This window comes from Pseudophryne corroboree, unplaced genomic scaffold (assembly GCF_028390025.1).
Source record: "Pseudophryne corroboree isolate aPseCor3 unplaced genomic scaffold, aPseCor3.hap2 scaffold_773, whole genome shotgun sequence".
Taxonomy (NCBI): Eukaryota; Metazoa; Chordata; class Amphibia; order Anura; family Myobatrachidae; genus Pseudophryne; species Pseudophryne corroboree.
In genome coordinates, this window is record NW_026970352.1 from 103,730 (window position 1) to 130,668 (window position 26,939).

At 42.6% G+C, this 26,939-nt stretch overlaps 1 protein-coding gene across 1 annotated transcript in view; it reads left to right on the plus strand.

Moving 5' to 3' along the window:
* Positions 1-26,939, plus strand: part of LOC135040833 (vomeronasal type-2 receptor 26-like) — a gene marked incomplete at its 5' end in the record, with an annotated part of 133,138 nt that overhangs the window by 91,142 nt on the left and 15,057 nt on the right. The window contains one exon of the mRNA XM_063954870.1: positions 12,459-12,683. Coding sequence (XP_063810940.1) covers positions 12,459-12,683 — 225 coding nt within the window. The remainder of the gene's footprint in view (positions 1-12,458; positions 12,684-26,939) is intronic.

Consider the following 26,939-nt stretch of genomic DNA (forward strand, 5'->3'; position numbering starts at 1 on the left):
CTGAGCACCACACAATGCAGCACAAGACAATGAGCAGTGATACTGAGCACTGATAAGGATGATACTAGAACTGACACTGAGCAGCAAGATGCAGCCCTGGACTATTAGTAATGTACTGAATTATACTGAGCACCACACAATGCAGCACAAGACAATGAGCAGTGATACTGAGCACTGATGAGGATACTAGAACTGACACTGAGCAGTAAGATGGAGCCCTGGACTATTAGTAATGTACTGTAGTATACTGAGCACCACACAATGCAGCACAAGACAATGAGCAGTGATACTGAGCACTGATAAGGATACTAGAACTGACACTGAGCAGCAAGATGCAGCACTGGACAATTAGTATTGTACTGTAGTATACTGAGCACCACACAATGTAGCACAAGACAATGAGCAGTGATACTGAGCACTGATAAGAATGATACTGAGAACTGACACTGAGCAGTAAGATGTAGCACTGGACTATCAGTAATGTACTGAATTATACTGAGCACCACTCAATGCAGCACAAGACAATGAGCAGTGATACTGAGCACTGATGAGGATACTAGAACTGACACTGAGCAGCAAGATGCAGCACTGGACTATTAGTAATATACTGTAATATACTGAGCACCACACAATGCAGCACAAGACAATGAGCAGTAATACTAAGCACTGATAAGGATGATACTGAGTACTGACACTGAGCAGCAAGATGCAGCACTGGACTATTAGTAATGTACTGTAATATACTGAGCACCACACAATGCAGCACAAGACAATGAGCAGTGATACTGAGCACTGATGAGGATACTAGAACTGACACTGAGCAGTAAGATGCAGCCCTGGACTATTAGTAATGTACTGTAATATACTGAGCACCACACAATGCAGCACAAGACAATGAGCAGTGATACTGAGCACTGATGAGGATACTAGAACTGACACTGAGCAGCAAGATGCAGCACTGGACTATTAGTAATGTACTGTAATATACTGAGCACCACACAATGCAGCACAAGACAATGAGCAGTGATACTGAGCACTGATAAGGATGATACTGAGAACTGACACTGAGCAGCAAGATGCAGCCCTGGACTATTAGTAATGTACTGTAATATACTGAGCACCACACAATGCAGCACAAGACAATGAGCAGTGATACTGAGCACTGATGAGGATACTAGAACTGACACTGAGCAGCAAGATGCAGCACTGGACTATTAGTAATGTACTGTAATATACTGAGCACCACACAATGCAGCACAAGACAATGAGCAGTGATACTGAGCACTGATGAGGATACTAGAACTGACACTGACCAGCAAGATGCAGCACTGGACTATTAGTAATGTACTGTAATATACTGAGCCCCACACAATGCAGCACAAGACAATGAGCAGTGATACTGAGCACTGATGCGGATACTAGAACTGACACTGAGCAGCAAGATGCAGCCCTGGACTATTAGTAATGTACTGTAATATACTGAGCACCACACAATGCAGCACAAGACAATGAGCAGTGATACTGAGCACTGATGGGGATACTAGAACTGACACTGAGCAGCAAGATGCAGCACTGGACTCTTAGTAATGTACTGTAATATACTGAGCACCACACAATGCAGCACAAGACAATGAGCAGTGATACTGAGCACTGATGGGGATACTAGAACTGACACTGAGCAGCAAGATGCAGCACTGGACTATTGTACTGTAGTATACTGAGCACCACACAATGCAGCACAAGACAATGAGCAGTGATACTGAGCACTGATAAGGATGATACTAGAACTGACACTGAGCAGCAAGATGCAGCACTGGACTATTAGTAATGTACTGTAATATACTGAGCACCACACAATGTAGCACAAGACAATGAGCAGTGATACTGAGCACTGATAAGGATGATACTGAGAACTGACACTGAGCAGCAAGATGCAGCCCTGGACTATTAGTAATGTACTGTAATATACTGAGCACCACACAATGCAGCACAATACAATGAGCAGTGATACTGAGCACTGATGAGGATACTAGAACTGACACTGAGCAGTAAGATGCAGCACTGGACTATTAGTAATGTACTGTAGTATACTGAGCACCACACAATGCAGCACAAGACAATGAGCAGTGATACTGAGCACTGATGAGGATACTAGAACTGACACTGAGCAGCAAGATGCAGCCCTGGACTATTAGTAATGTACTGTAGTATACTGAGCACCACACAATGCAGCACAAGACAATGAGCAGTGATACTGAGCACTGATAAGGATACTAGAACTGACACTGAGCAGCAAGATGCAGCACTGGACTATTGTACTGTAGTATACTGAGCACCACACAATGCAGCACAAGACAATGAGCAGTGATACTGAGCACTGATGAGGATGATACTGAGAACTGACACTGAGCAGCAAGATGTAGCACTGGACTATTAGTAATGTACTGTAATATACTGAGCACCACACAATGCAGCACAAGACAATGAGCAGTGATACTGAGCACTGATGAGAATACTAGAACTGACACTGAGCAGTAAGATGCAGCCCTGGACTATTAGTAAAGGAGGTCATTCCGAGTTATTCGCTCGCAAGGCGATTTTAGCAGAGTTGCTTACGCTAAGCCGCCGCCTACTGGGAGTGAATCTTAGCATCTTATAATTGCGAACGAAGTAATCGCAATATTGCGATTACACACTTCGTAGCAGTTTCTGAGTAGCTTCAGACTTACTCGGCATCTGCGATCAGTTCAGTGCTTGTCGTTTATGGTTTGACGTCACAAACACACCCAGCGTTCGCCCAGACACTCCTCCGTTTCTCCGGCCACTCCTGCGTTTTTTCCGGAAACGGTAGCGTTTTTTCCCACACGCCCATAAAACGGCCTGTTTCCGCCCAGTAAAACCCATTTCCTGTCAATCACATTACGATCGCCAGACCGATGAAAAAGCCGTGAGTAAAATTACAAAGTGCATAGCAAATTTACTTGGCGCAGTCGCAGTGCGGACATTGCGCATGCGCATTAAGCAGAAAATCGCTGTGATGCGAAGATTTTTACCGAGCGAACAACTCGGAATGAGGGCCAATGTACTGTAGTATACTGAGCACCACACAATGCAGCACAAGACAATGAGCAGTGATACTGAGCACTGATAAGGATGATACTAGAACTGACACTGAGCAGCAAGATGCAGCCCTGGACTATTGTACTGTACTGAATTATACTGAGCACCACACAATGCAGCACAAGACAATGAGCAGTGATACTGAGCGCTGATGAGGATACTAGAACTGACATTGAGCAGCAAGATGCAGCCCTGGACTATTAGTAATGTACTGTAGTATACTGAGCACCACACAATGCAGCACAAGACAATGAGCAGTGATACTGAGCACTGATGGGGATACTAGAACTGACACTGAGCAGCAAGATGCAGCCCTGGACTATTAGTAATGTACTGTAATATACTGAGCACCACACAATGCAGCACAAGACAATGAGCAGTGATACTGAGCACTGATGGGGATACTAGAACTGACACTGAGCAGTAAGATGCAGCCCTGGACTATTAGTAATGTACTGTAATATACTGAGCACCACACAATGCAGCACAAGACAATGAGCAGTGATACTGAGCACTGATGGGGATACTATAACTGACACTGAGCAGCAAGATGCAGCCCTGGACTATTAGTAATGTACTGTAGTATACTGAGCACCACACAATGCAGCACAAGACAATGAGCAGTGATACTGAGCACTGATAAGGATGATACTGAGAACTGACACTGAGCAGCAAGATGCAGCCCTGGACTATTAGTAATGTACTGTAGTATACTGAGCACCACACAATGCAGCACAAGACAATGAGCAGTGGTACTGAGCACTGATGAGAATACTAGAACTGACACTGAGCAGCAAGATGTAGCACTGGACTATTAGTAATATACTGTAGTATACTGAGCACCACATAATGCAGCACAAGACAATGAGCAGAGATACTGAGCACTGATAAGGATGATACTGAGAACTGACACTAGGCAGTAAGATGCAGCCCTGGACTATTAGTAATGTACTGAAATATACTGAGCACCACACAATGCAGCACAAGACAATGAGCAGTGATACTGAGCACTGATGAGGATACTAGAACTGACACTGGGCAGCAAGATGCAGCCCTGGACTATTAGTAATGTACTGAAATATACTGAGCACCACTAGAGATGAGCGCCGGAAATTTTTCGGGTTTTGTGTTTTGGTTTTGGGTTCGGTTCCGCGGCCGTGTTTTGGGTTCGACCGCGTTTTGGCAAAACCTCACCGAATTTTTTTTGTCGGATTCGGGTGTGTTTTGGATTCGGGTGTTTTTTTAAAAAAACCCTAAAAAACAGCTTAAATCATAGAATTTGGGGGTAATTTTGATCCCAAAGTATTATTAACCTCAAAAAACATAATTTACACTCATTTTCAGCCTATTCTGAACACATCACACCTCACAATATTATTTTTAGTCCTAAAATTTGCACCGAGGTCGCTGTGTGAGTAAGATAAGCGACCCTAGTGGCCGACACAAACACCGGGCCCATCTAGGAGTGGCACTGCAGTGTCACGCAGGATGGCCCTTCCAAAAAACCCTCCCCAAACAGCACATGACGCAAAGAAAAAAAGAGGCGCAATGAGGTAGCTGACTGTGTGAGTAAGATTAGCGACCCTAGTGGCCGACACAAACACCGGGCACATCTAGGAGTGGCACTGCAGTGTCACGCAGGATGTCCCTTCCAAAAAACCCTCCCCAAACAGCACATGACGCAAAGAAAAAAAGAGGCGCAATGAGGTAGCTGTGTGAGTAAGATTAGCGACCCTAGTGGCCGACACAAACACCGGGCCCATCTAGGAGTGGCACTGCAGTGTCACGCAGGATGTCCCTTCCAAAAAACCCTCCCCAATCAGCACATGATGCAAAGAAAAAGAAAAGAAAAAAGAGGTGCAAGATGGAATTATCCTTGGGCCCTCCCACCCACCCTTATGTTGTATAAACAAAACAGGACATGCACACTTTAACCAACCCATCATTTCAGTGACAGGGTCTGCCACACGACTGTGACTGATATGACGGGTTGGTTTGGACCCCCCCCAAAAAAGAAGCAATTAATCTCTCCTTGCACAAACTGGCTCTACAGAGGCAAGATGTCCACCTCATCTTCACCCTCCGATATATCACCGTGTACATCCCCCTCCTCACAGATTATCAATTCGTCCCCACTGGAATCCACCATCTCAGCTCCCTGTGTACTTTGTGGAGGCAATTGCTGCTGGTCAATGTCTCCGCGGAGGAATTGATTATAATTCATTTTAATGAACATCATCTTCTCCACATTTTCTGGATGTAACCTCGTACGCCGATTGCTGACAAGGTGAGCGGCGGCACTAAACACTCTTTCGGAGTACACACTTGTGGGAGGGCAACTTAGGTAGAATAAAGCCAGTTTGTGCAAGGGCCTCCAAATTGCCTCTTTTTCCTGCCAGTATAAGTACGGACTGTGTGACGTGCCTACTTGGATGCGGTCACTCATATAATCCTCCACCATTCTATCAATGTTGAGAGAATCATATGCAGTGACAGTAGACGACATGTCCGTAATCGTTGTCAGGTCCTTCAGTCCGGACCAGATGTCAGCATCAGCAGTCGCTCCAGACTGCCCTGCATCACCGCCAGCGGGTGGGCTCGGAATTCTGAGCCTTTTCCTCGCACCCCCAGTTGCGGGAGAATGTGAAGGAGGAGATGTTGACAGGTCGCGTTCCGCTTGACTTGACAATTTTGTCACCAGCAGGTCTTTCAACCCCAGCAGACCTGTGTCTGCCGGAAAGAGAGATCCAAGGTAGGCTTTAAATCTAGGATCGAGCACGGTGGCCAAAATGTAGTGCTCTGATTTCAACAGATTGACCACCCGTGAATCCTTGTTAAGCGAATTAAGGGCTGCATCCACAAGTCCCACATGCCTAGCGGAATCGCTCCGTGTTAGCTCCTTCTTCAATGCCTCCAGCTTCTTCTGCAAAAGCCTGATGAGGGGAATGACCTGACTCAGGCTGGCAGTGTCTGAACTGACTTCACGTGTGGCAAGTTCAAAGGGCATCAGAACCTTGCACAACGTTGAAATCATTCTCCACTGCACTTGAGACAGGTGCATTCCATCTCCTATATCGTGCTCAATTGTATAGGCTTGAATGGCCTTTTGCTGCTCCTCCAACCTCTGAAGCATATAGAGGGTTGAATTCCACCTCGTTACCACTTCTTGCTTCAGATGATGGCAGGGCAGGTTCAGTAGTTTTTGGTGGTGCTCCAGTCTTCTGTACGTGGTGCCTGTACGCCGAAAGTGTCCCGCAATTTTTCTGGCCACCGACAGCATCTCTTGCACGCCCCTGTCGTTTTTTAAAAAATTCTGCACCACCAAATTCAAGGTATGTGCAAAACATGGGACGTGCTGGAATTTGCCCATATTTAATGCACACACAATATTGCTGGCGTTGTCCGATGCCACAAATCCACAGGAGAGTCCAATTGGGGTAAGCCATTCCGCGATGATCTTCCTCAGTTGCCGTAAGAGGTTTTCAGCTGTGTGCGTATTCTGGAAAGCGGTGATACAAAGCGTAGCCTGCCTAGGAAAGAGTTGGCGTTTGCGAGATGCTGCTACTGGTGCCGCCGCTGCTGTTCTTGCGGCGGGAGTCCATACATCTACCCAGTGGGCTGTCACAGTCATATAGTCCTGACCCTGCCCTGCTCCACTTGTCCACATGTCCGTGGTTAAGTGGACATTGGGTACAACTGCATTTTTTAGGACACTGGTGAGTCTTTTTCTGACGTCCGTGTACATTCTCGGTATCGCCTGCCTAGAGAAGTGGAACCTAGATGGTATTTGGTAACGGGGGCACACTGCCTCAATAAATTGTCTAGTTCCCTGTGAACTAACGGCGGATACCGGACGCACGTCTAACACCAACATAGTTGTCAAGGACTCAGTTATCCGCTTTGCAGTAGGATGACTGCTGTGATATTTCATCTTCCTCGCAAAGGACTGTTGAACAGTCAATTGCTTACTGGAAGTAGTACAAGTGGGCTTACGACTTCCCCTCTGGGATGACCATCGACTCCCAGCGGCAACAACAGCAGCGCCAGCAGCAGTAGGCGTTACACGCAAGGATGCATCGGAGGAATCCCAGGCAGGAAAGGACTCGTCAGACTTGCCAGTGACATGGCCTGCAGGACTATTGGCATTCCTGGGGAAGGAGGAAATTGACACTGAGGGAGTTGGTGGGGTGGTTTGCGTGAGCTTGGTTACAAGAGGAAGGGATTTACTGGTCAGTGGACTGCTTCCGCTGTCACCCAAAGTTTTTGAACTTGTCACTGACTTATTATGAATGCGCTGCAGGTGACGTATAAGGGAGGATGTTCCGAGGTGGTTAACGTCCTTACCCCTACTTATTACAGCTTGACAAAGGGAACACACGGCTTGACACCTGTTGTCCGCATTTCTGGTGAAATACCTCCACACCGAAGAGCTGATTTTTTTGGTATTTTCACCTGGCATGTCAACGGCCATATTCCTCCCACGGACAACAGGTGTCTCCCCGGGTGCCTGACTTAAACAAACCACCTCACCATCAGAATCCTCCTGGTCAATTTCCTCCCCAGCGCCAGCAACACCCATATCCTCCTCATCCTGGTGTACTTCAACACTGACATCTTCAATCTGACTATCAGGAACTGGACTGCGGGTGCTCCTTCCAGCACTTGCAGGGGGCATGCAAATAGTGGAAGGCGCATGCTCTTCACGTCCAGTGTTGGGAAGGTCAGGCATCGCAACCGACACAATTGGACTCTCCTTGTGGATTTGGGATTTCAAAGAACGCACAGTTCTTTGCGGTGCTTTTGCCAGCTTGAGTCTTTTCAGTTTTCTAGCGAGAGGCTGAGTGCTTCCATCCTCATGTGAAGCTGAACCACTAGCCATGAACATAGGCCAGGGCCTCAGCCGTTCCTTGCCACTCCGTGTGGTAAATGGCATATTGGCAAGTTTACGCTTCTCCTCCGACAATTTTATTTTAGGTTTTGGAGTCCTTTTTTTTCTGATATTTGGTGTTTTGGATTTGACATGCTCTGTACTATGACATTGGGCATCGGCCTTGGCAGACGACGTTGCTGGCATTTCATCGTCTCGGCCATGACTAGTGGCAGCAGCTTCAGCACGAGGTGGAAGTGGATCTTGATCTTTCCCTAATTTTGGAACCTCAACTTTTTTGTTCTCCATATTTTATAGGCAGAACTAAAAGGCACCTCAGGTACACAATGGAGATGGATGGATTGGATACTAGTATACAATTATGGACGGACTGCCACGGTTAGGTGGTATAAAAAAACCACGGTTAGGTGGTATATATTATAATAATAATACAATTATGGATGGACGGACTGCCTGCCGACTGCCGACACAGAGGTAGCCACAGCCGTGAACTACCGCACTGTACACTGGTTGATAAAGAGATAGTAGTATACTCGTAACAACTAGTATGACACTATGACGACGGTATAAAGAATGAAAAAAAAACCACGGTTAGGTGGTATATATTATAATAATAATACAATTATGGATGGACGGACTGCCTGCCGACTGCCGACACAGAGGTAGCCACAGCCGTGAACTACCGCACTGTACACTGGTTGATAAAGAGATAGTAGTATACTCGTAACAACTAGTATGACACTATGACGACGGTATAAAGAATGAAAAAAAAACCACGGTTAGGTGGTATATATTATAATAATAATACAATTATGGATGGACGGACTGCCTGCCGACTGCCGACACAGAGGTAGCCACAGCCGTGAACTACCGCACTGTACACTGGTTGATAAAGAGATAGTAGTATACTCGTAACAACTAGTATGACACTATGACGACGGTATAAAGAATGAAAAAAAAACCACGGTTAGGTGGTATATATTATAATAATAATACAATTATGGATGGACGGACTGCCTGCCGACTGCCGACACAGAGGTAGCCACAGCCGTGAACTACCGCACTGTACACTGGTTGATAAAGAGATAGTAGTATACTCGTAACAACTAGTATGACACTATGACGACGGTATAAAGAATGCAAAAAAAACCACAGTTAGGTGGTATATATTATAATAATAATACAATTATGGATGGACGGACTGCCTGCCGACTGCCGACACAGAGGTAGCCACAGCCGTGAACTACCGCACTGTACACTGGTTGATAAAGAGATAGTAGTATACTCGTAACAACTAGTATGACACTATGACGGTATAAAGAATGAAAAAAAAACCACGGTTAGGTGGTATATATTATAATAATAATACAATTATGGATGGACGGACTGCCTGCCGACTGCCGACACAGAGGTAGCCACAGCCGTGAACTACCGCACTGTACACTGGTTGATAAAGAGATAGTAGTATACTCGTAACAATTAGGATGACACTATGACGGTATAAAGAATGAAAAAAAAACCACGGTTAGGTGGTAGGTATATAATAATAAATAATACAATTCTGGTCGGACGGACTGCCTGCCGTGTGCCGACACAGAGGTAGCCACAGCCGTGAACTACCGCACTGTACACTGGTTGATAAAGAGATAGTAGTATACTCGTAACAATTAGGATGACACTATGACGGTATAAAGAATGAAAAAAAAACCACGGTTAGGTGGTAGGTATATAATAATAAATAATACAATTCTGGTCGGACGGACTGCCTGCCGTGTGCCGACACAGAGGTAGCCACAGCCGTGAACTACCGCACTGTACACTGGTTGATAAAGAGATAGTAGTATACTCGTAACAATTAGGATGACACTATGACGGTATAAAGAATGAAAAAAAAACCACGGTTAGGTGGTAGGTATATAATAATAAATAATACAATTCTGGTCGGACGGACTGCCTGCCGTGTGCCGACACAGAGGTAGCCACAGCCGTGAACTACCGCACTGTACACTGGTTGATAAAGAGATAGTAGTATACTCGTAACAATTAGGATGACACTATGACGGTATAAAGAATGAAAAAAAAACCACGGTTAGGTGGTAGGTATATAATAATAAATAATACAATTCTGGTCGGACGGACTGCCTGCCGTGTGCCGACACAGAGGTAGCCACAGCCGTGAACTACCGCACTGTACACTGGTTGATAAAGAGATAGTAGTATACTCGTAACAATTAGGATGACACTATGACGGTATAAAGAATGAAAAAAAAACCACGGTTAGGTGGTAGGTATATAATAATAAATAATACAATTCTGGTCGGACGGACTGCCTGCCGTGTGCCGACACAGAGGTAGCCACAGCCGTGAACTACCGCACTGTACACTGGTTGATAAAGAGATAGTAGTATACTCGTAACAATTAGGATGACACTATGACGGTATAAAGAATGAAAAAAAAACCACGGTTAGGTGGTAGGTATATAATAATAAATAATACAATTCTGGTCGGACGGACTGCCTGCCGTGTGCCGACACAGAGGTAGCCACAGCCGTGAACTACCGCACTGTACTGTGTCTGCTGCTAATATAGACTGGTTGATATTTAAAGAGATATTAGTAGTATACAACAATACTATACTGGTGGTCAGGCACTGGTCACCACTCCTGCAGCAAAAGTGTGCACTGTTAATTAATATAATTGTACTCCTGGCTCCTGCTAACAACCTGCAGTGCTCCCCAGTCTCCCCCACAATTAATTATAAGCTTTTAATTTATACATTGATGACTGTGCAGCACACTGGGCTGAGCTGAGTGCACACAGACTGAGTCACACTGTGTGACTGACTGTGCTGTGTATCGTTTTTTTTTTCAGGCAGAGAACGGATATAGCAGAGAGAAGTGAACGGATATATTATATTAAATAAAAGTTAACTAGCAACTGCACTGGTCACTGACTGTGGTAAACTAACTCTGTCTGCGACTCTGCACAATCTCTCTCTATCTAATCTATCTATCTCTATTCTAATGGAGAGGACGCCAGACACGTCCTCTCCCTATCAATCTCAATGCACGAGTGAAAATGGCGGCGACGCGCGGCTCCTTATATAGAATCCGAGTCTCGCGATAGAATCCGAGCCTCGCGAGAATCCGACAGCGTCATGATGACGTTCGGGCGCGCTCGGGTTAACCGAGCAAGGCGGGAAGATCCGAGTCGCTCGGACCCGTGGAAAAAAAAGTGAAGTTCGTGCGGGTTCGGATTCAAAGAAACCGAACCCGCTCATCTCTAAGCACCACACAATGCAGCACAAGACAATGAGCAGTGATACTGAGCACTGATGAGAATACTAGAACTGACACTGAGCAGTAAGATGTAGCACTGGACTATTAGTAATGTACTGTAACATACTGAGCACCACACAATGCAGCACAAGACAATGAGCAGTGATACTGAGCACTGATGAGGATACAAGAACTGACACTGGGCAGCAAGATGCAGCCCTGGACTATTAGTAATGTACTGAAATATACTGAGCACCACACAATGCAGCACAAGACAATGAGCAGTGATACTGAGCACTGATGAGAATACTAGAACTGACACTGAGCAGTAAGATGCAGCACTGGACTATTAGTAATGTACTGTAGTATACTGAGCACCACACAATGTAGCACAAGACAATGAGCAGTGATACTGAGCACTGATGCGGACTAGAACTGACATTGAGCAACATGATGCAGCCCTGGACTATTAATAATGTACTGTAGTATACTGAGCACCACACAATGCAGCACAAGACAATGAGCAGTGATACTGAGCACTGATGAGGATTATACTGAGAAGAACTGACACTGAGCAGCAAGATGCAGCACTGGACTATTAGTAATGTACTGAAATATACTGAGCACCACACAATGTAGCACAAGACAATGAGCAGTGATACTGAGCACTGATGAGGATACTAGAACTGACACTGAGCAGGAGAGACACACAACTAGAAGTATTACTGAGCAGCAATAAGTTATCAGTAAGCACTGATACTGAGCACTGATATTGAGATTTCCACTGAGAGAACGTAGCCACGTCCTCTCCGCTCTGTCTACAATGCACAAGTGAATACGGCGGCGACGCGCAGCTCTTTATATGGAATCTGAATCTCGCGAGAATCCGACAGCGGGATGATAACGTTTTGCCTCATTCGGGTTTTCCAAGTCGGGCAGGAAGAACCGAAGTTGCCTCGGACCCGTGTAAACCACGTGGAGTTCGGGGGGGTTAGGTTCTCGGAGAACCGAACCCACTCATCTCTACTTCCTATGTTTTGTAAATAGACCCATTCTCTCATTACCTATAAAATCTATGGCCACAGTTATGCTATAAGTGGATTTATATGTCCAGAACATTTACTGTGTTTGTGCCATTACTTATACAGACATTTTTATTTCCTATTGAAAGCAGCACTCTATGAGAAACCTTCATTACACAGATCCCACTGGAGAAGAGATGACCTTCAATGAGAGAGGAGATCTGCCCTCCAAGTGGTTAATGGAAAATTGGGTTATATATAAAACTAATACATCATATGAATTTGTTATAAAGCCTGTGACCATCTTTGACGAATCACAAGATGACCAGTTTTATAATATAAAAGCAGGAGAAATCACGTGGAAAAATGGCATGGTAAGAGATGATGAAATTCAGTATATCATATACAGTAGGAATGCAGTTGGTGTATTATACATGCAGATGTGCCGTACTATCCCTTTATACCAGGACACATGAATCACACATATTCTGTCGCTGGCTGACTTCAAACTTGCATTTCACCTGGTATTACTCAGCTAGAGAATCTGTGTGTTTCATGTGTGCCCCAGTTACACGGTATGTATGGTAAGCCTAGATACATGACATCTGGCAACAAATTTGTTACACAAAGAAAAACATCATTAACTTCTGTGTAATGAATTATTTTGACTGGACATGGAATATCTTCCTAGCCGAGATTAGTGAGAGAAAATAGTAAATTTGCTAAAGGGATTTTTCAGAGAGCCTCTTGGTGCAGCATAGTGTGATAGGGCAAACAGTAGGTGCCACCTTTATGGCAAACTGATGAAGGCACACTGTGCAGATATAAAACACATGATCATATTATTAGTCATCTCAAGCACTTTGAGTTTCATGAAGCACTGAAGTTAGGTTCCCAAAATTTGTTAGACAACAAAGAATATACAAGAACATTGTGATTAAATCAATTTTATATTATTATTATTATTATTATTATTATTAGTAGTAGTAGTAGTAGGAGTAGGAGTTGTAGTAGTAAGTAATAGTAGTAGTAGTAGTAGTAGTATTAGTGATAGTGGTAGAATTAGTTTTAGTTGTTGTGGAAGTGTTGGTAGTAATAGGTAGTAGTAGTAGTTGTTGTAGTAGTAGTAGTAGTAGTTGTTGTAGTAGTAGTAGTAGTAGTAGTAGTAGTAGTAGTAGTAGTAGTAGTAGTAGTAGTAGTACTAGTTTTCCATCACCTCTCCCACTTGCGAATGTTACAGATTATTTGGTTTATTTTTAAAGTAGTGTAGTAAAATGTGTACTTTGAACAGATGGTATTACATTAGCATACTATACATACAGAAATAATCTTGTGCCTTAGCAATGACATACTGTCCCCTTCATCCGATACCAAATCACACTGAGTCATTCTAGCCTCTGTAACTTGAATTACATTTGGTTATAGGATGTGTAAAAGGAAATATATGAAGGTAGTGTTTTAACCTTCCTTACTGATTTTTTAATTTGCAAATAGACAATACAGGAGACAAAGTATACGTCTAGAAATAATGTGAAGATATTACTATATCAGTAGGTCTTAATCAGATTACTCATGGATGCTATAACTGCACACAGTTATTTACATTATTAGTTTTATCTTGTCCTGGGATTGGTATTTGTAGCAGCCAAGAGTAGGTTTTAATTGTATGACTTCTGGCAACTCCTTAACTGCTTTAACATGTACATATTGGTTGCTTGTTACTGTTATGAAGTCTCTTTTTTATATGAATCGCCAAAATCAAGTAATACAACAAAATCATATGAACTTTCTGTATGAGTATTTATGGTCCTCTCTTCTGACATAAGTCAAGACTTGGTTAATGCTTTTAATTCTGAAAATTGAGCTGAATTTGGTGGTAAAGGAGAAATTGAGAAAACGTTGTGTCAACCATACCATGGTTTTTTTGCCCCAGGTTCTGTCTGCCTATCGTCACTGCCATCAAGATAGTAGACTAAATTAGGATTTTGGTATTTTGAACATTGATAAAATGACAACAATGAACATGTCAACATGTGCAGACTGTTCTTATGTTCACAGCTTTGAGATCTGAAATATTAACATACAATCTTGATATTCTGCATGGAGAGATGAGTATATTTTTTTCAGAGCTGAAAAACCTTCAACCATAGTTTTTTTTATAATTAGATCCCATAGATATTAGATTCCTTCATAACTGTGGTAATCCAAAATCAGGTGTGAGGTACAGTATGTGAGTTGTTTGTTTGACCTCAGTAAACCTCAAGCACTATGGAATTCCCCCACAGTGAATTATTTCTTTAAAAATATAAATTTATATAATAGCAAAGTAAAATTGTAAAAAGTAAGATAACAAAAGGGAAAATATTTTTTCCAATTTGGAATTCATTTATAATTAAACAAAATGCCAAAGGGATTTCAATAAAATAAATATTTTTGAAGAATCTTTACTCTTTTCATTGGGGGAATTCATCAGAGTAAACTTATCGAAATCTCCATTATTCTCTATCGTTAATCAAACTGTGTTCAATATTGAATAACTTGGACATTCTGGGATCGCAGATGTTGCTCTGTTAGTCTGTGAAACCTGTCGTGATTAGATAAATCTTTGAATATCAAGGATATTACAATTAAATGCATGTGTCTAGAGAAGTTTACATAACCAAAAACTCATCTCCCCTCCTCATTCTAGGCTCTTGATTTTTCCACTTACTTCACATCCAAAATGTACTCTATACAGATGAGTCCTCCATTATCTTGATTGTTTCAGCACATAGACGGAGGTTTAGTCACGCCGAGGCGATAGCTTATGTTGCTGAGTTTAATCACGGACAGGCGCGTTGAGGCATGACTAGATACTCAGCATGCAATACACATCTCCACCACTGGGTGGCTAATGCTCCACTAATCCAGTACTTTAGTTTGAATAGCGGCGGATTGATCTACAGTACAAGCTCTGGAAAATGGTCAGTGATGACTGTAATTTTAATATAGTCCTGTACTGCATAGTGTACTCATAGATGGTAACCAATGGTCAGACGGAGAGAGTAAAAAAAATGTAAAAAAATTATTCAGACGCAAACGAACATGTTAAAACACTTGTGTATGCAGACGCAACTAATGTGTAAAAGGAATAATGTAGTTCTAATTTCTAACTAAAGTGTGAATTTTTTTTACCCTGACAATCACTTTCATATTCTTTTTTTCCTGTGTAATCCATTGTAAAACGTTCAATGGAAGTGTGCACACAGGTTTCACATAAATCAGGGTTTTTAGTGAACAACTAATTAGCATGAACAGCTAATTAGTACCCTAATAGAATATACTGTACAGAGATAGTAAGAATGATGATTTGGCACCCAGGAACTTAGGGAGGAGCTTTTATCTCTCTCCATTGCAATCTTTCTATGTATAGTGTAGAGAGATAAAAGCTCCTCCCTAAGTTCCTGGGTGCCAAATCACCGTCCTTAGTATCTCTGTACAGTATGTTCTATTATGGTACTAATTAGCTGTTCACTAAAAACCCTGATTTATGTGAAACCTGTGTGCACCTTTCCATTGAATGTTTTACAATATATTACACAGAAAAACAAAATTAATAAAGTGAATGTAAGGGGAAAAAAATATATAGATTGGCACTTTGGGAATCGAAGCCGGGATCCTCAGCATGGGAGGTGGGAGCCTTCACTGATAGCCTACGTCGCTGCATGGAAGATACACAAGTTCATGTGTAAAAGTAATGCAAGCAGTGATTCCTTCCTATTGGTTTTCATTTATGCCATTAGGGGACTCGGCTGCTCATTTAGTGCACTGTACATACTGTAAAGTCAATGAGCTACATTATTCCTTTCACACATTAGTTGCGTCTGCATACACAAGTGTTTTAAAATGTTCATTTTCATCTGTATAAACTATTCACACAGTGATTTGGCATCCAGGAACTTAGGGAGTATCTTTTATCTCTCCCCATTATACTTAATACTATGGGATTTGGACGCTCACATATTCCTAACATCAATAGACCACACTGTATCTGTAACACGTTTGTTTGCATCTGTATATGTTGTACTATTTGCATCTGTACTGTATATACTGTTATATACTTTATGACATACTGTAGCATAATGTAGCGTAATGAGACGCACCAGTAAAGTAGTTCTTACCCTGTAGTTCAGTATTGTATTTTAATGGAGACCACACGCATGCGCATTGGTGATTTTAAAAAGCGACATCTGGTGGATGATCTTAGGTATTACACTCAAAGGTAACACTAAACGCTCTGTGCGCATCCCTTCAACTAGGCGCGCCTCCTTGCGCCCAGGCACGCTGCGTATGCCCGATCGCGACTAATGCCTCAGTCAGCAAAGATAATGGAGGACCTATCTGTACATTAGGACTTCACATCCTACCAGTCCATCAGCAACCTCCTGTCCCTTAACACCCCTCCCTGTCCCTCTTATCAGCTCTAACATCTTTCTTCCTTATAACTAATGATAAATTCATAACCATCATCCATTCCTTCTCACCACCACCTCTCCATTTGACTCACTTCCTCAATATCTCCCTCTCATGAGGCACTGTACCCTATGCCTTCAAGAATACACTCATTTCCCCTATTCTTAAAACCTACCATTGATCCAAACACCCTCTCCATGTACTGACACATTTCTCTCCTCATGTTTCACTACAAACTACTTGAGCATATTCTGTACAACTGCATTACTGCCTTTCTATCCTCCCACTCCCTGCTTGACCCATTCCAGTCTGGATTTTGTCCTGTCTACTCCATTGAAACTGTCATCACAAAGTCTGCAATGACCTTCATGCTGCAACATTTAAGGGACACTGATCTCTGATAATTAATTTTAAACTCTGCTTTTGACAGTGTGGACTACCCTCTTCTGCATATCCTTCACTCTCTTGGTCTGATCTCTGACTGTTCCTTCTCTTTCTCCTCTCATGATGCCACTTTACCTCCACTTTCACTAACTGTTGTTGTCTTTCAAGGTTCTGTTCTTGGTTATTTCCTTTTCTCTATCTATATGTCCTCTTTATGTAAACTCATCAGCTTTTTTGACTACCAATTCCTCTCTATGCTGATGATACTCAAATTTACCTTTTGTCCCCTGACCTCTCCTTCACTCTCCTCCATCATACTATATCTCCAACTCTCTTTATGCTACCTTTTCGTAGATGTCCCAGCACTTTCTTAAACATAACATGACTAAGACTGACCTGATCATCTTTCCACCCTTCCACACAACCTCACCCACCACAATTTCTTTATCTATTAATGGCACCATTGTATCCTCTAGCCTCCAAGTGTGCTGTATTGGAGTAATCTTTAACTCCTTTCTCTACTTCAAACCACAAATGTATCACCTCTCACAAACCTGCCATTTTCATCTGTAAATATTTCCAGGATCAGACCCTTTCTCAACCAGGATGCTACCAAGTCCTTAATTCACTCACTGATCATCTCCAGACTGGAGTACTGTAATCTCCTTCTATCTGGAATCCCTGAAAAATGCCTTTCTCTACTCCAATCTATCCTCAATGCTGTTTCCCAGTTTATCAACCTCATCAAACAAAACTGTCCAACTCATCTCTTCTACAAGCCCATAACTAACATTCCTTCCCTTTCAGAATACAAGTAAAGTTTCTCACGCTACATTACAAAGCTCTTACCCACTCTTCTCCCATTTACATCTCTGAACTTATCTCCCTTTACACTCCCACCTGCACTCTTCACTCCGCTAAGGCACTGCCTACTGATTACTTCCTCCCACTCCAAGCTCCAATATTTTTCTTGTGCCACTCTCTTTCTATGGAATTCTTTGTATCTCCCCCTCAGAATCTCCACCTCTCTACAAAACTTTAAATTGGCTCTCGATACCCAACAACTGCAGCCAAATCTCATCATAACATTCTGTTCCATGCTCACTCATCTGCATCACATCTGTCGGTCTCTCCCCTTTAGAATGTAAGTTTTCATGAGCCGGGTCCTCTTTCCTCATGTGCTTTTCATTCTCTTACTTTAACCATCTTCAACAGCATCAAATCACACAGTTTTCTGACACCATGACACTTAGTTCAGTGTCGGGAGCTGATGCAGATATGTTATTTACCCTGTACTTGTCCTACATTGTCTTTGACAGTAAGTCACTGTTTGCCTGTTTTGCGTATTTTTTTATGTACTCTGTAATTGGGTGTTGTTAATTCCTTGTGATGTCATATAAAGGATAATAATAAATAATAGAAGTAGTTGAAATATGAACCTCTTGATTTGTGTAGTAGGACACTGATAATGATCAACAGAAAGAGGAATAATATGGATAAATTAACACAGTGTAGAATCTTCATACAAGAATGTCTCACGGCGCTAGTACTAAATTTTAAATGTTATATTTATTCTAAAACAAACCTTAATAGTTAATAGGAATACAGATATTAATCAGCTGCTGAATGTTAATTGTGCTAGTGTAAGCATAAAATCAGCGGTTCCCCTTTAAGAAAGGGGGAATTACCAACTAGACAATATAAGAAAAGAACACTCTGCGCTATTTAAGAACCTTTCAGACTCCAAATAAAGTGAATTCACATATATACATAAAAACACCTTTTTATTCTGGATTAATCACATAAATCTCTAAAATTCTTAATCTAATAAAAAAAGCTATCATATGCATATATAAATTCAACAACTCTAATTAATTCTTATTTTCAAAAGCCGGATTTCTATATGCACCTAAAATAAAATATGGATCAGCTCTCATGCGTATATAATAACCACAATATGTGCAATAGGGGATATACTTATTAGTTGCTGTGCAAATCAGTATTCTCAGATTGTCCACTAACTGCTTGTAGAGAGACGGAATAATCAGATGCAGTAATCACCGCTTGTTGTTACAAAGTCTCAGAACGGCTCCTTGTGTTATTACACTGAACACTCGTTGTTACAAAGTCTCAGAACGGCTACTTGTGTTATTACACTGAACACTCGTTGTTACAAAGTCTCAGAACGGCTCCTTGTGTTATTACACTGAACACTCGTTGTTACAAAGTCTCAGAACGGCTCCTTGTGTTAATACACTGAACACTCGTTGTTACAAAGTCTCAGAACGGCTCCTTGTGTTATTACACTGAACACTCGTTGTTACAAAATCTCAGAACGGCTCCTTGTGTTATTACACTGAACACTCATTGTTACAAAGTCTCAGAACGGCTCCTTGTGTTATTACACTGAACACTCGTTGTTACAAAGTCTCAGAACGGCTCCTTGTGTTATTACACTGAACACTCGTTGTTACAAAGTCTCAGAACGGCTCCTTGTGTTATTACACTGAACACTCGTTGTTACAAAGTCTCAGAACGGCTCCTTGTGTTATTACACTGAACACTCGTTGTTACAAAGTCTCAGAACGGCTCCTTGTGTTATTACACTGAACACTCGTTGTTACAAAGTCTCAGAACGGCTCCTTGTGTTATTACACTGAACACTCGTTGTTACAAAGTCTCAGAACGGCTCCTTGTGTTATTACACTGAACACTCGTTGTTACAAAGTCTCAGAACGGCTCCTTGTGTTATTACACTGAACACTCGTTGTTACAAAGTCTCAGAACGGCTCCTTGTGTTATTACACTGAACACTCGTTGTTACAAAGTCTCAGAACGGCTACTTGTGTTATTACACTGAACACTCGTTGTTACAAAGTCTCAGAACGGCTCCTTGTGTTATTACACTGAACACTCGTTGTTACAAAGTCTCAGAACGGCTCCTTGTGTTATTACACTGAACACTCGTTGTTACAAAGTCTCAGAACGGCTCCTTGTGTTATTACACTGAACGCTCGTTGTTACAAAGTCTCAGAACGGCTCCTTGTGTTATTACACTGAACACTCGTTGTTACAAAGTCTCAGAACGGCTCCTTGTGTTATTACACTGAACACTCGTTGTTACAAAGTCTCAGAACGGCTCCTTGTGTTATTACACTGAACACTCGTTGTTACAAAGTCTCAGAACGGCTCCTTGTGTTATTACACTGAACACTCGTTGTTACAAAGTCTCAGAACGGCTCCTTGTGTTATTACACTGAACACTCGTTGTTACAAAGTCTCAGAACGGCTCCTTGTGTTATTACACTGAACACTCGTTGTTACAAAGTCTCAGAACGGCTCCTTGTGTTATTACACTGAACACTCGTTGTTACAAAGTCTCAGAACGGCTCCTTGTGTTATTACACTGAACACTCGTTGTTACAAAGTCTCAGAACGGCTCCTTGTGTTATTACACTGAACACTCGTTGTTACAAAGTCTCAGAAAGGCTCCTTGTATTATTACACTGAACACTCGTTGTTACAAAGTCTCAGAACGGCTCCTTGTGTTATTACACTGAACACTCGTTGTTACAAAGTCTCAGAACGGCTCCTTGTGTTATTACACTGAACACTCGTTGTTACAAAGTCTCAGAACGGCTCCTTGTGTTATTACACTGAACACTCGTTGTTACAAAGTCTCAGAACGGCTCCTTGTGTTATTACACTGAACACTCGTTGTTACAAAGTCTCAGAACGGCTCCTTGTGTTATGACACTGAACACTCGTTGTTACAAAGTCTCAGAACGGCTCCTTGTGTTATGACACTGAACACTCGTTGTTACAAAGTCTCAGAACGGCTCCTTGTGTTATTACACTGAACACTCGTTGTTACAAAGTCTCAGAACGGCTCCTTGTGTTATTACACTGAACACTCGTTGTTACAAAGTCTCAGAACGGCTCCTTGTGTTATTACACTGAACACTCGTTGTAACAAAGTCTCAGAACGGCTCCTTGTGTTATTACACTGAACACTCGTTGTTACAAAGTCTCAGAACGGCTCCTTGTGTTATTACACTGAACACTCGTTGTTACAAAGTCTCAGAACGGCTCCTTGTGTTATTACACTGAACACTCGTTGTTACAAAGTCTCAGAACGGCTCCTTGTGTTATTACACTGAACACTCGTTGTTACAAAGTCTCAGAACGGCTCCTTGTGTTATGACACTGAACACTCGTTGTTACAAAGTCTCAGAACGGCTCCTTGTGTTATTACACTGAACACTCGTTGTTACAAAGTATCAGAACGGCTCCTTGTGTTATTACACTGAACACTCGTTGTTACAAAGTCTCAGAACGGCTCCTTGTGTTATTACACTGAACACTCGTTGTTACAAAGTCTCAGAACGGCTCCTTGTGTTATTACACTGAACACTCGTTGTTACAAAGTCTCAGAACGGCTCCTTGTGTTATTACACTGAACACTCGTTGTTACAAAGTCTCAGAACGGCTCCTTGTGTTATTACACTGAACACTCGTTGTTACAAAGTCTCAGAACGGCTCCTTGTGTTATTACACTGAACACTCGTTGTTACAAAGTCTCAGAACGGCTCCTTGTGTTATTACACTGAACACTCGTTGTTACAAAGTCTCAGAACGGCTCCTTGTGTTATTACACTGAACACTCGTTGTTACAAAGTCTCAGAACGGCTCCTTGTGTTATTACACTGAACACTCGTTGTTACAAAGTCTCAGAACGGCTCCTTGTGTTATTACACTGAACACTCGTTGTTACAAAGTCTCAGAACGGCTCCTTGTGTTATTACACTGAACGCTCGTTGTTACAAAGTCTCAGAACGGCTCCTTGTGTTATTACACTGAACACTCGTTGTTACAAAGTCTCAGAACGGCTCCTTGTGTTATTACACTGAACACTCGTTGTTACAAAGTCTCAGAACGGCTCCTTGTGTTATTACACTGAACACTCGTTGTTACAAAGTCTCAGAACGGCTCCTTGTGTTATTACACTGAACACTCGTTGTTACAAAGTCTCAGAACGGCTCCTTGTGTTATGACACTGAACACTCGTTGTTACAAAGTCTCAGAACGGCTCCTTGTGTTATTACACTGAACACTCGTTGTTACAAAGTCTCAGAACGGCTCCTTGTGTTATTACACTGAACACTCGTTGTTACAAAGTCTCAGAACGGCTCCTTGTGTTATTACACTGAACACTCGTTGTAACAAAGTCTCAGAACGGCTCCTTGTGTTATTACACTGAACACTCGTTGTTACAAAGTCTCAGAACGGCTCCTTGTGTTATTACACTGAACACTCGTTGTTACAAAGTCTCAGAACGGCTCCTTGTGTTATTACACTGAACACTCGTTGTTACAAAGTCTCAGAACGGCTCCTTGTGTTATGACACTGAACACTCGTTGTTACAAAGTCTCAGAACGGCTCCTTGTGTTATGACACTGAACACTCGTTGTTACAAAGTCTCAGAACGGCTCCTTGTGTTATTACACTGAACACTCGTTGTTACAAAGTCTCAGAACGGCTCCTTGTGTTATTACACTGAACACTCGTTGTTACAAAGTCTCAGAACGGCTCCTTGTGTTATTACACTGAACACTCGTTGTAACAAAGTCTCAGAACGGCTCCTTGTGTTATTACACTGAACACTCGTTGTTACAAAGTCTCAGAACGGCTCCTTGTGTTATTACACTGAACACTCGTTGTTACAAAGTCTCAGAACGGCTCCTTGTGTTATTACACTGAACACTCGTTGTTACAAAGTCTCAGAACGGCTCCTTGTGTTATTACACTGAACACTCGTTGTTACAAAGTCTCAGAACGGCTCCTTGTGTTATTACACTGAACACTCGTTGTAACAAAGTCTCAGAACGGCTCCTTGTGTTATTACACTGAACAATCGTTGTTACAAAGTCTCAGAATGGCTCCTTGTGTTATTACACTGAACACTCGTTGTTACAAAGTCTCAGAACGGCTCCTTGTGTTATTACACTGAACACTCGTTGTTACAAAGTCTCAGAACGGCTCCTTGTGTTATTACACTGAACACTCGTTGTTACAAAGTCTCAGAACGGCTCCTTGTGTTATTACACTGAACACTTGTTGTTACAAAGTCTCAGAACGGCTCCTTGTGTTATTACACTGAACACTCGTTGTTACAAAGTCTCAGAACGGCTCCTTGTGTTATTACACTGAACACTCGTTGTTACAAAGTCTCAGAATGGCTCCTTGTGTTATGACACTGAACACTCGTTGTTACAAAGTCTCAGAACGGCTCCTTGTGTTATTACACTAAACACTCGTTGTTACAAAGTCTCAGAACGGCTCCTTGTGTTATTACACTGAACACTCGTTGTTACAAAGTCTCAGAACGGCTCCTTGTGTTATTACACTGAACACTCGTTGTTACAAAGTCTCAGAACGGCTCCTTGTGTTATTACACTGAACACTCGTTGTTACAAAGTCTCAGAACGGCTCCTTGTGTTATTACACTGAACACTCGTTGTTACAAAGTCTCAGAACGGCTCCTTGTGTTATTACACTGAACACTCGTTGTTACAAAGTATCAGAACGGCTCCTTGTGTTATTACACTGAACACTTGTTGTTACAAAGTCTCAGAACGGCTCCTTGTGTTATTACACTGAACACTCGTTGTTACAAAGTCTCAGAACGGCTCCTTGTGTTATTACACTGAAAACTCATTGTTACAAAGTCTCAAGCAATTCATTTTGCATAGACTCTATGAGGAAGCTCCAGTGACGAGCGAAACTAGTCAGAGGAAAGAAGTGACATCTGATGACAATATCATTCATTGCGATTATCACCTAAGAATCACTGCACCACGCCGGAAGCCAGCGGCTTCACTTTGGACTGCAGCGGCATTTCATACGTTGGGGGCCGGAGACGTCCGGAGCTCCCTAGCCGCACCTGACCGGCAGTGCAGTGTATCTCCAGCTGAATCTGTCTACGTGTAAGACGGAGGGTGAGAGTTTTTACCATTTAGCCAGCATGATTAGGCAATCAGGAACCGTTACTATTATCTATGCAAAAGGGCCGCAGAGATCAGGTCTGAATTAGACCCTATGTGTACTCAATAAGAAAGCTAGATAAGCTTCCATGCTACAAAACAAATACAAACTATATCCATATGTGCATGCATGTGCATAACAAGAAAGCCAGATTATGTTATATGCTATTTAAGGACGTACTGGGGCTACAAATCAGCACTGACATTTGTGAGTGTGTGCACATGTCACAGGGGGAGCGCACAGACACACAAATCAGGGGGCATGTACTCATTGCACACCCACATTTCCCTTGAAACAGACACGTCAGATGGGGGGGACAAGGGCTTGCAACAAAGCTCACAGGGGTGTACCATGAGTTAGGGGGCGTGTACTCACAGTACACCTCAATTTTCTTGAGACACACACTTCAGGCAAGGGTGGCCAAACAAGAGAGCCGGAGGGCAGATGGGTAGTCCGGCCCTGATACTATTAACCCTTTATATGCTTACATGAAATATCCTAGTGAATTTTAATACTCATAGCTTAATGTTGAATACAGCAGCTAATGAAATTAATTCACTTTGAATTTTTGCTGTTTTTAATTGTTTTTGTAAAGATTTTATTATTATGTGAATTGATGTACCAGCCAGTGGGGGCAGATGTATTAACCTGGAGAATGCATAAGGAAGTGATAAACCAGTGATATGTGCAAGGTGATAAAGGCACCAGCCAATCAGCTCCATTATGTAAATTAACAGTTTGAATCTGATTGGCTGGTGCCTTTATCACCTTGCACGTATCACTGGTTTATCACTTCCTTATGCCTTCTCCAGGTTAATACATCTGCCCCAGTGTGAGCTAGTGAACAATTTTGTGATTTTTTTCTATTTTTGTAGCAATAACCTAAATGTTTTCTAGCATTTATTTTCACTTTGATTCTTTAACTCTTCTTTCTTTTCAACACAACATCACAAAATAGTATGTCCCACTCACACTTCTTCCGATCCAGTCTACTGATGATCTCCCTCCCTTTCTGTTTCTTGACTCATTTCCCTCTACTCTTTATATCAACCTCTTTGATAAAAACATTGCCCACCCTGCAAACCCGAAATATCACCACCATTTTTTTTCTCTCTCCCTCTTTCTTGTGCACTTTGTAATAACAAAGTGATGTGCACCAAACATACTGTACTTTCTGTTCATGATTACTTAATCTCTAATTCTCTTAACTTCTTTGCTGTCCTCACATGACACAACCGGCATACTGCTGTCTTCTTTGTAATTTTGTTCATTTTCTATAATCCCTGACCTGACAAGCAACAAAAAGATTATTCATTATCCTCAACTACACCTTCCAGGTTATTTGCCCTGAATCTTCCCTCTCATCCTCCTTTGATGTCCTCCCTATCTGTCTCTATCACCTATTCAACATTTGCATAACTAAAATAGTCTATGAATTCCTTGATAATTTTGCCACTTGGATACCTTTCTTTTTCTCTTACAACCTTCCCTTTCTCATGTTTTGTTCTTTAACATCCCAACTGACAATGTTTCTGAACCTGCTGCCTCCAGTCTTTTTATTCTTCTGCAATGGTCTAACTCTACACAATGTAAATGGATCTCATCTCTTATCCATGTTTATGTACATTCCCTCTATGCTGTCTCTGGCTATTAAAAAAATCTCTGTCCAGCCTCATTCTCAGCCTCATTCTCCTCTCCTGTACCATATTTTCATGGTCTCCCTTCCATCCTTCTCTAAAAAAGCCCTGATTAGGAGTAGCTTCCGCACTGTTGTTGTTGTTATGATACCAGTACGTCTGACCAGAGGTGATCTTATGACGGAGGTCAGAGTACTGGAATGGAATGCTGGTTACTGGAGCAGGATAGCCTAGTAACCCCTGGCGCCCTAACTCCGTTGTCTCGCCCGTGTTATCAGAAATCCCCTGCGAGACTATGGTTGCTTGAGCCCATGGCAGCCGCGTTTGAAGGGCGGATTATGTCTGCCCAACTCCGATGCCCCCTCAGGTCTTAATGGGAGACAAAGGGAAATCCGAGACAGGGTGATAACAAGGGGCCCTCTGACTAAGCAACCAGGCCAGGGGCTACAAGCTAACTAACTTAAACCAGAAGTATGTGCGGACAAACCGCCAGGGAAAAGGACAACCAAAAATCCACGAATCCGTTACTCCTATCCAGCACCGCTGGATACCAGAGTGGATTTGTGGGAGCGGAATCCTCCGCAAAAGCTCCGAAACACAATATAACCAAATAATAAATAGTAAGCGGTCAAGCCGCAACACACGGCTACGCCGCGACTCACGAACACCACAGGATGTTAAAGGTGCTCGGTCAGGACTCCAGGAAAAGATGACAACTTCCGAGTATTGGACCACTGAGGACAAGAACGACCGGATAGACAGGACTGGAAAACTCTCTGCAACAGACACAGCAAACAGGAAGCTATTACCGGCGTCTGTGAGAAGTCCAGAGAGTGCTTTTAACTGGGAGCTCTCCAATCAGGAGCCAGACAGGGTAATTAACAATCATGCCGTGCAGCTGCATGCTGCACGGCCAGGATACCAATGAGGTGATTAATCTAGACCCAGCAACGGGGAACGCGGTCCGACAGTGGCGTCCCCGTTGCTATGGTCTGAGCGGCTCTGTGCGCCCGGCGTCTAACGTTGCTAGGGAGCCGGCGGCTGTCCGCATGCGGCGTCCCTAGTTGCTAGGCGCCGGGCCGCACTGACGGGCGGACCCTCGGCGCCTAACAG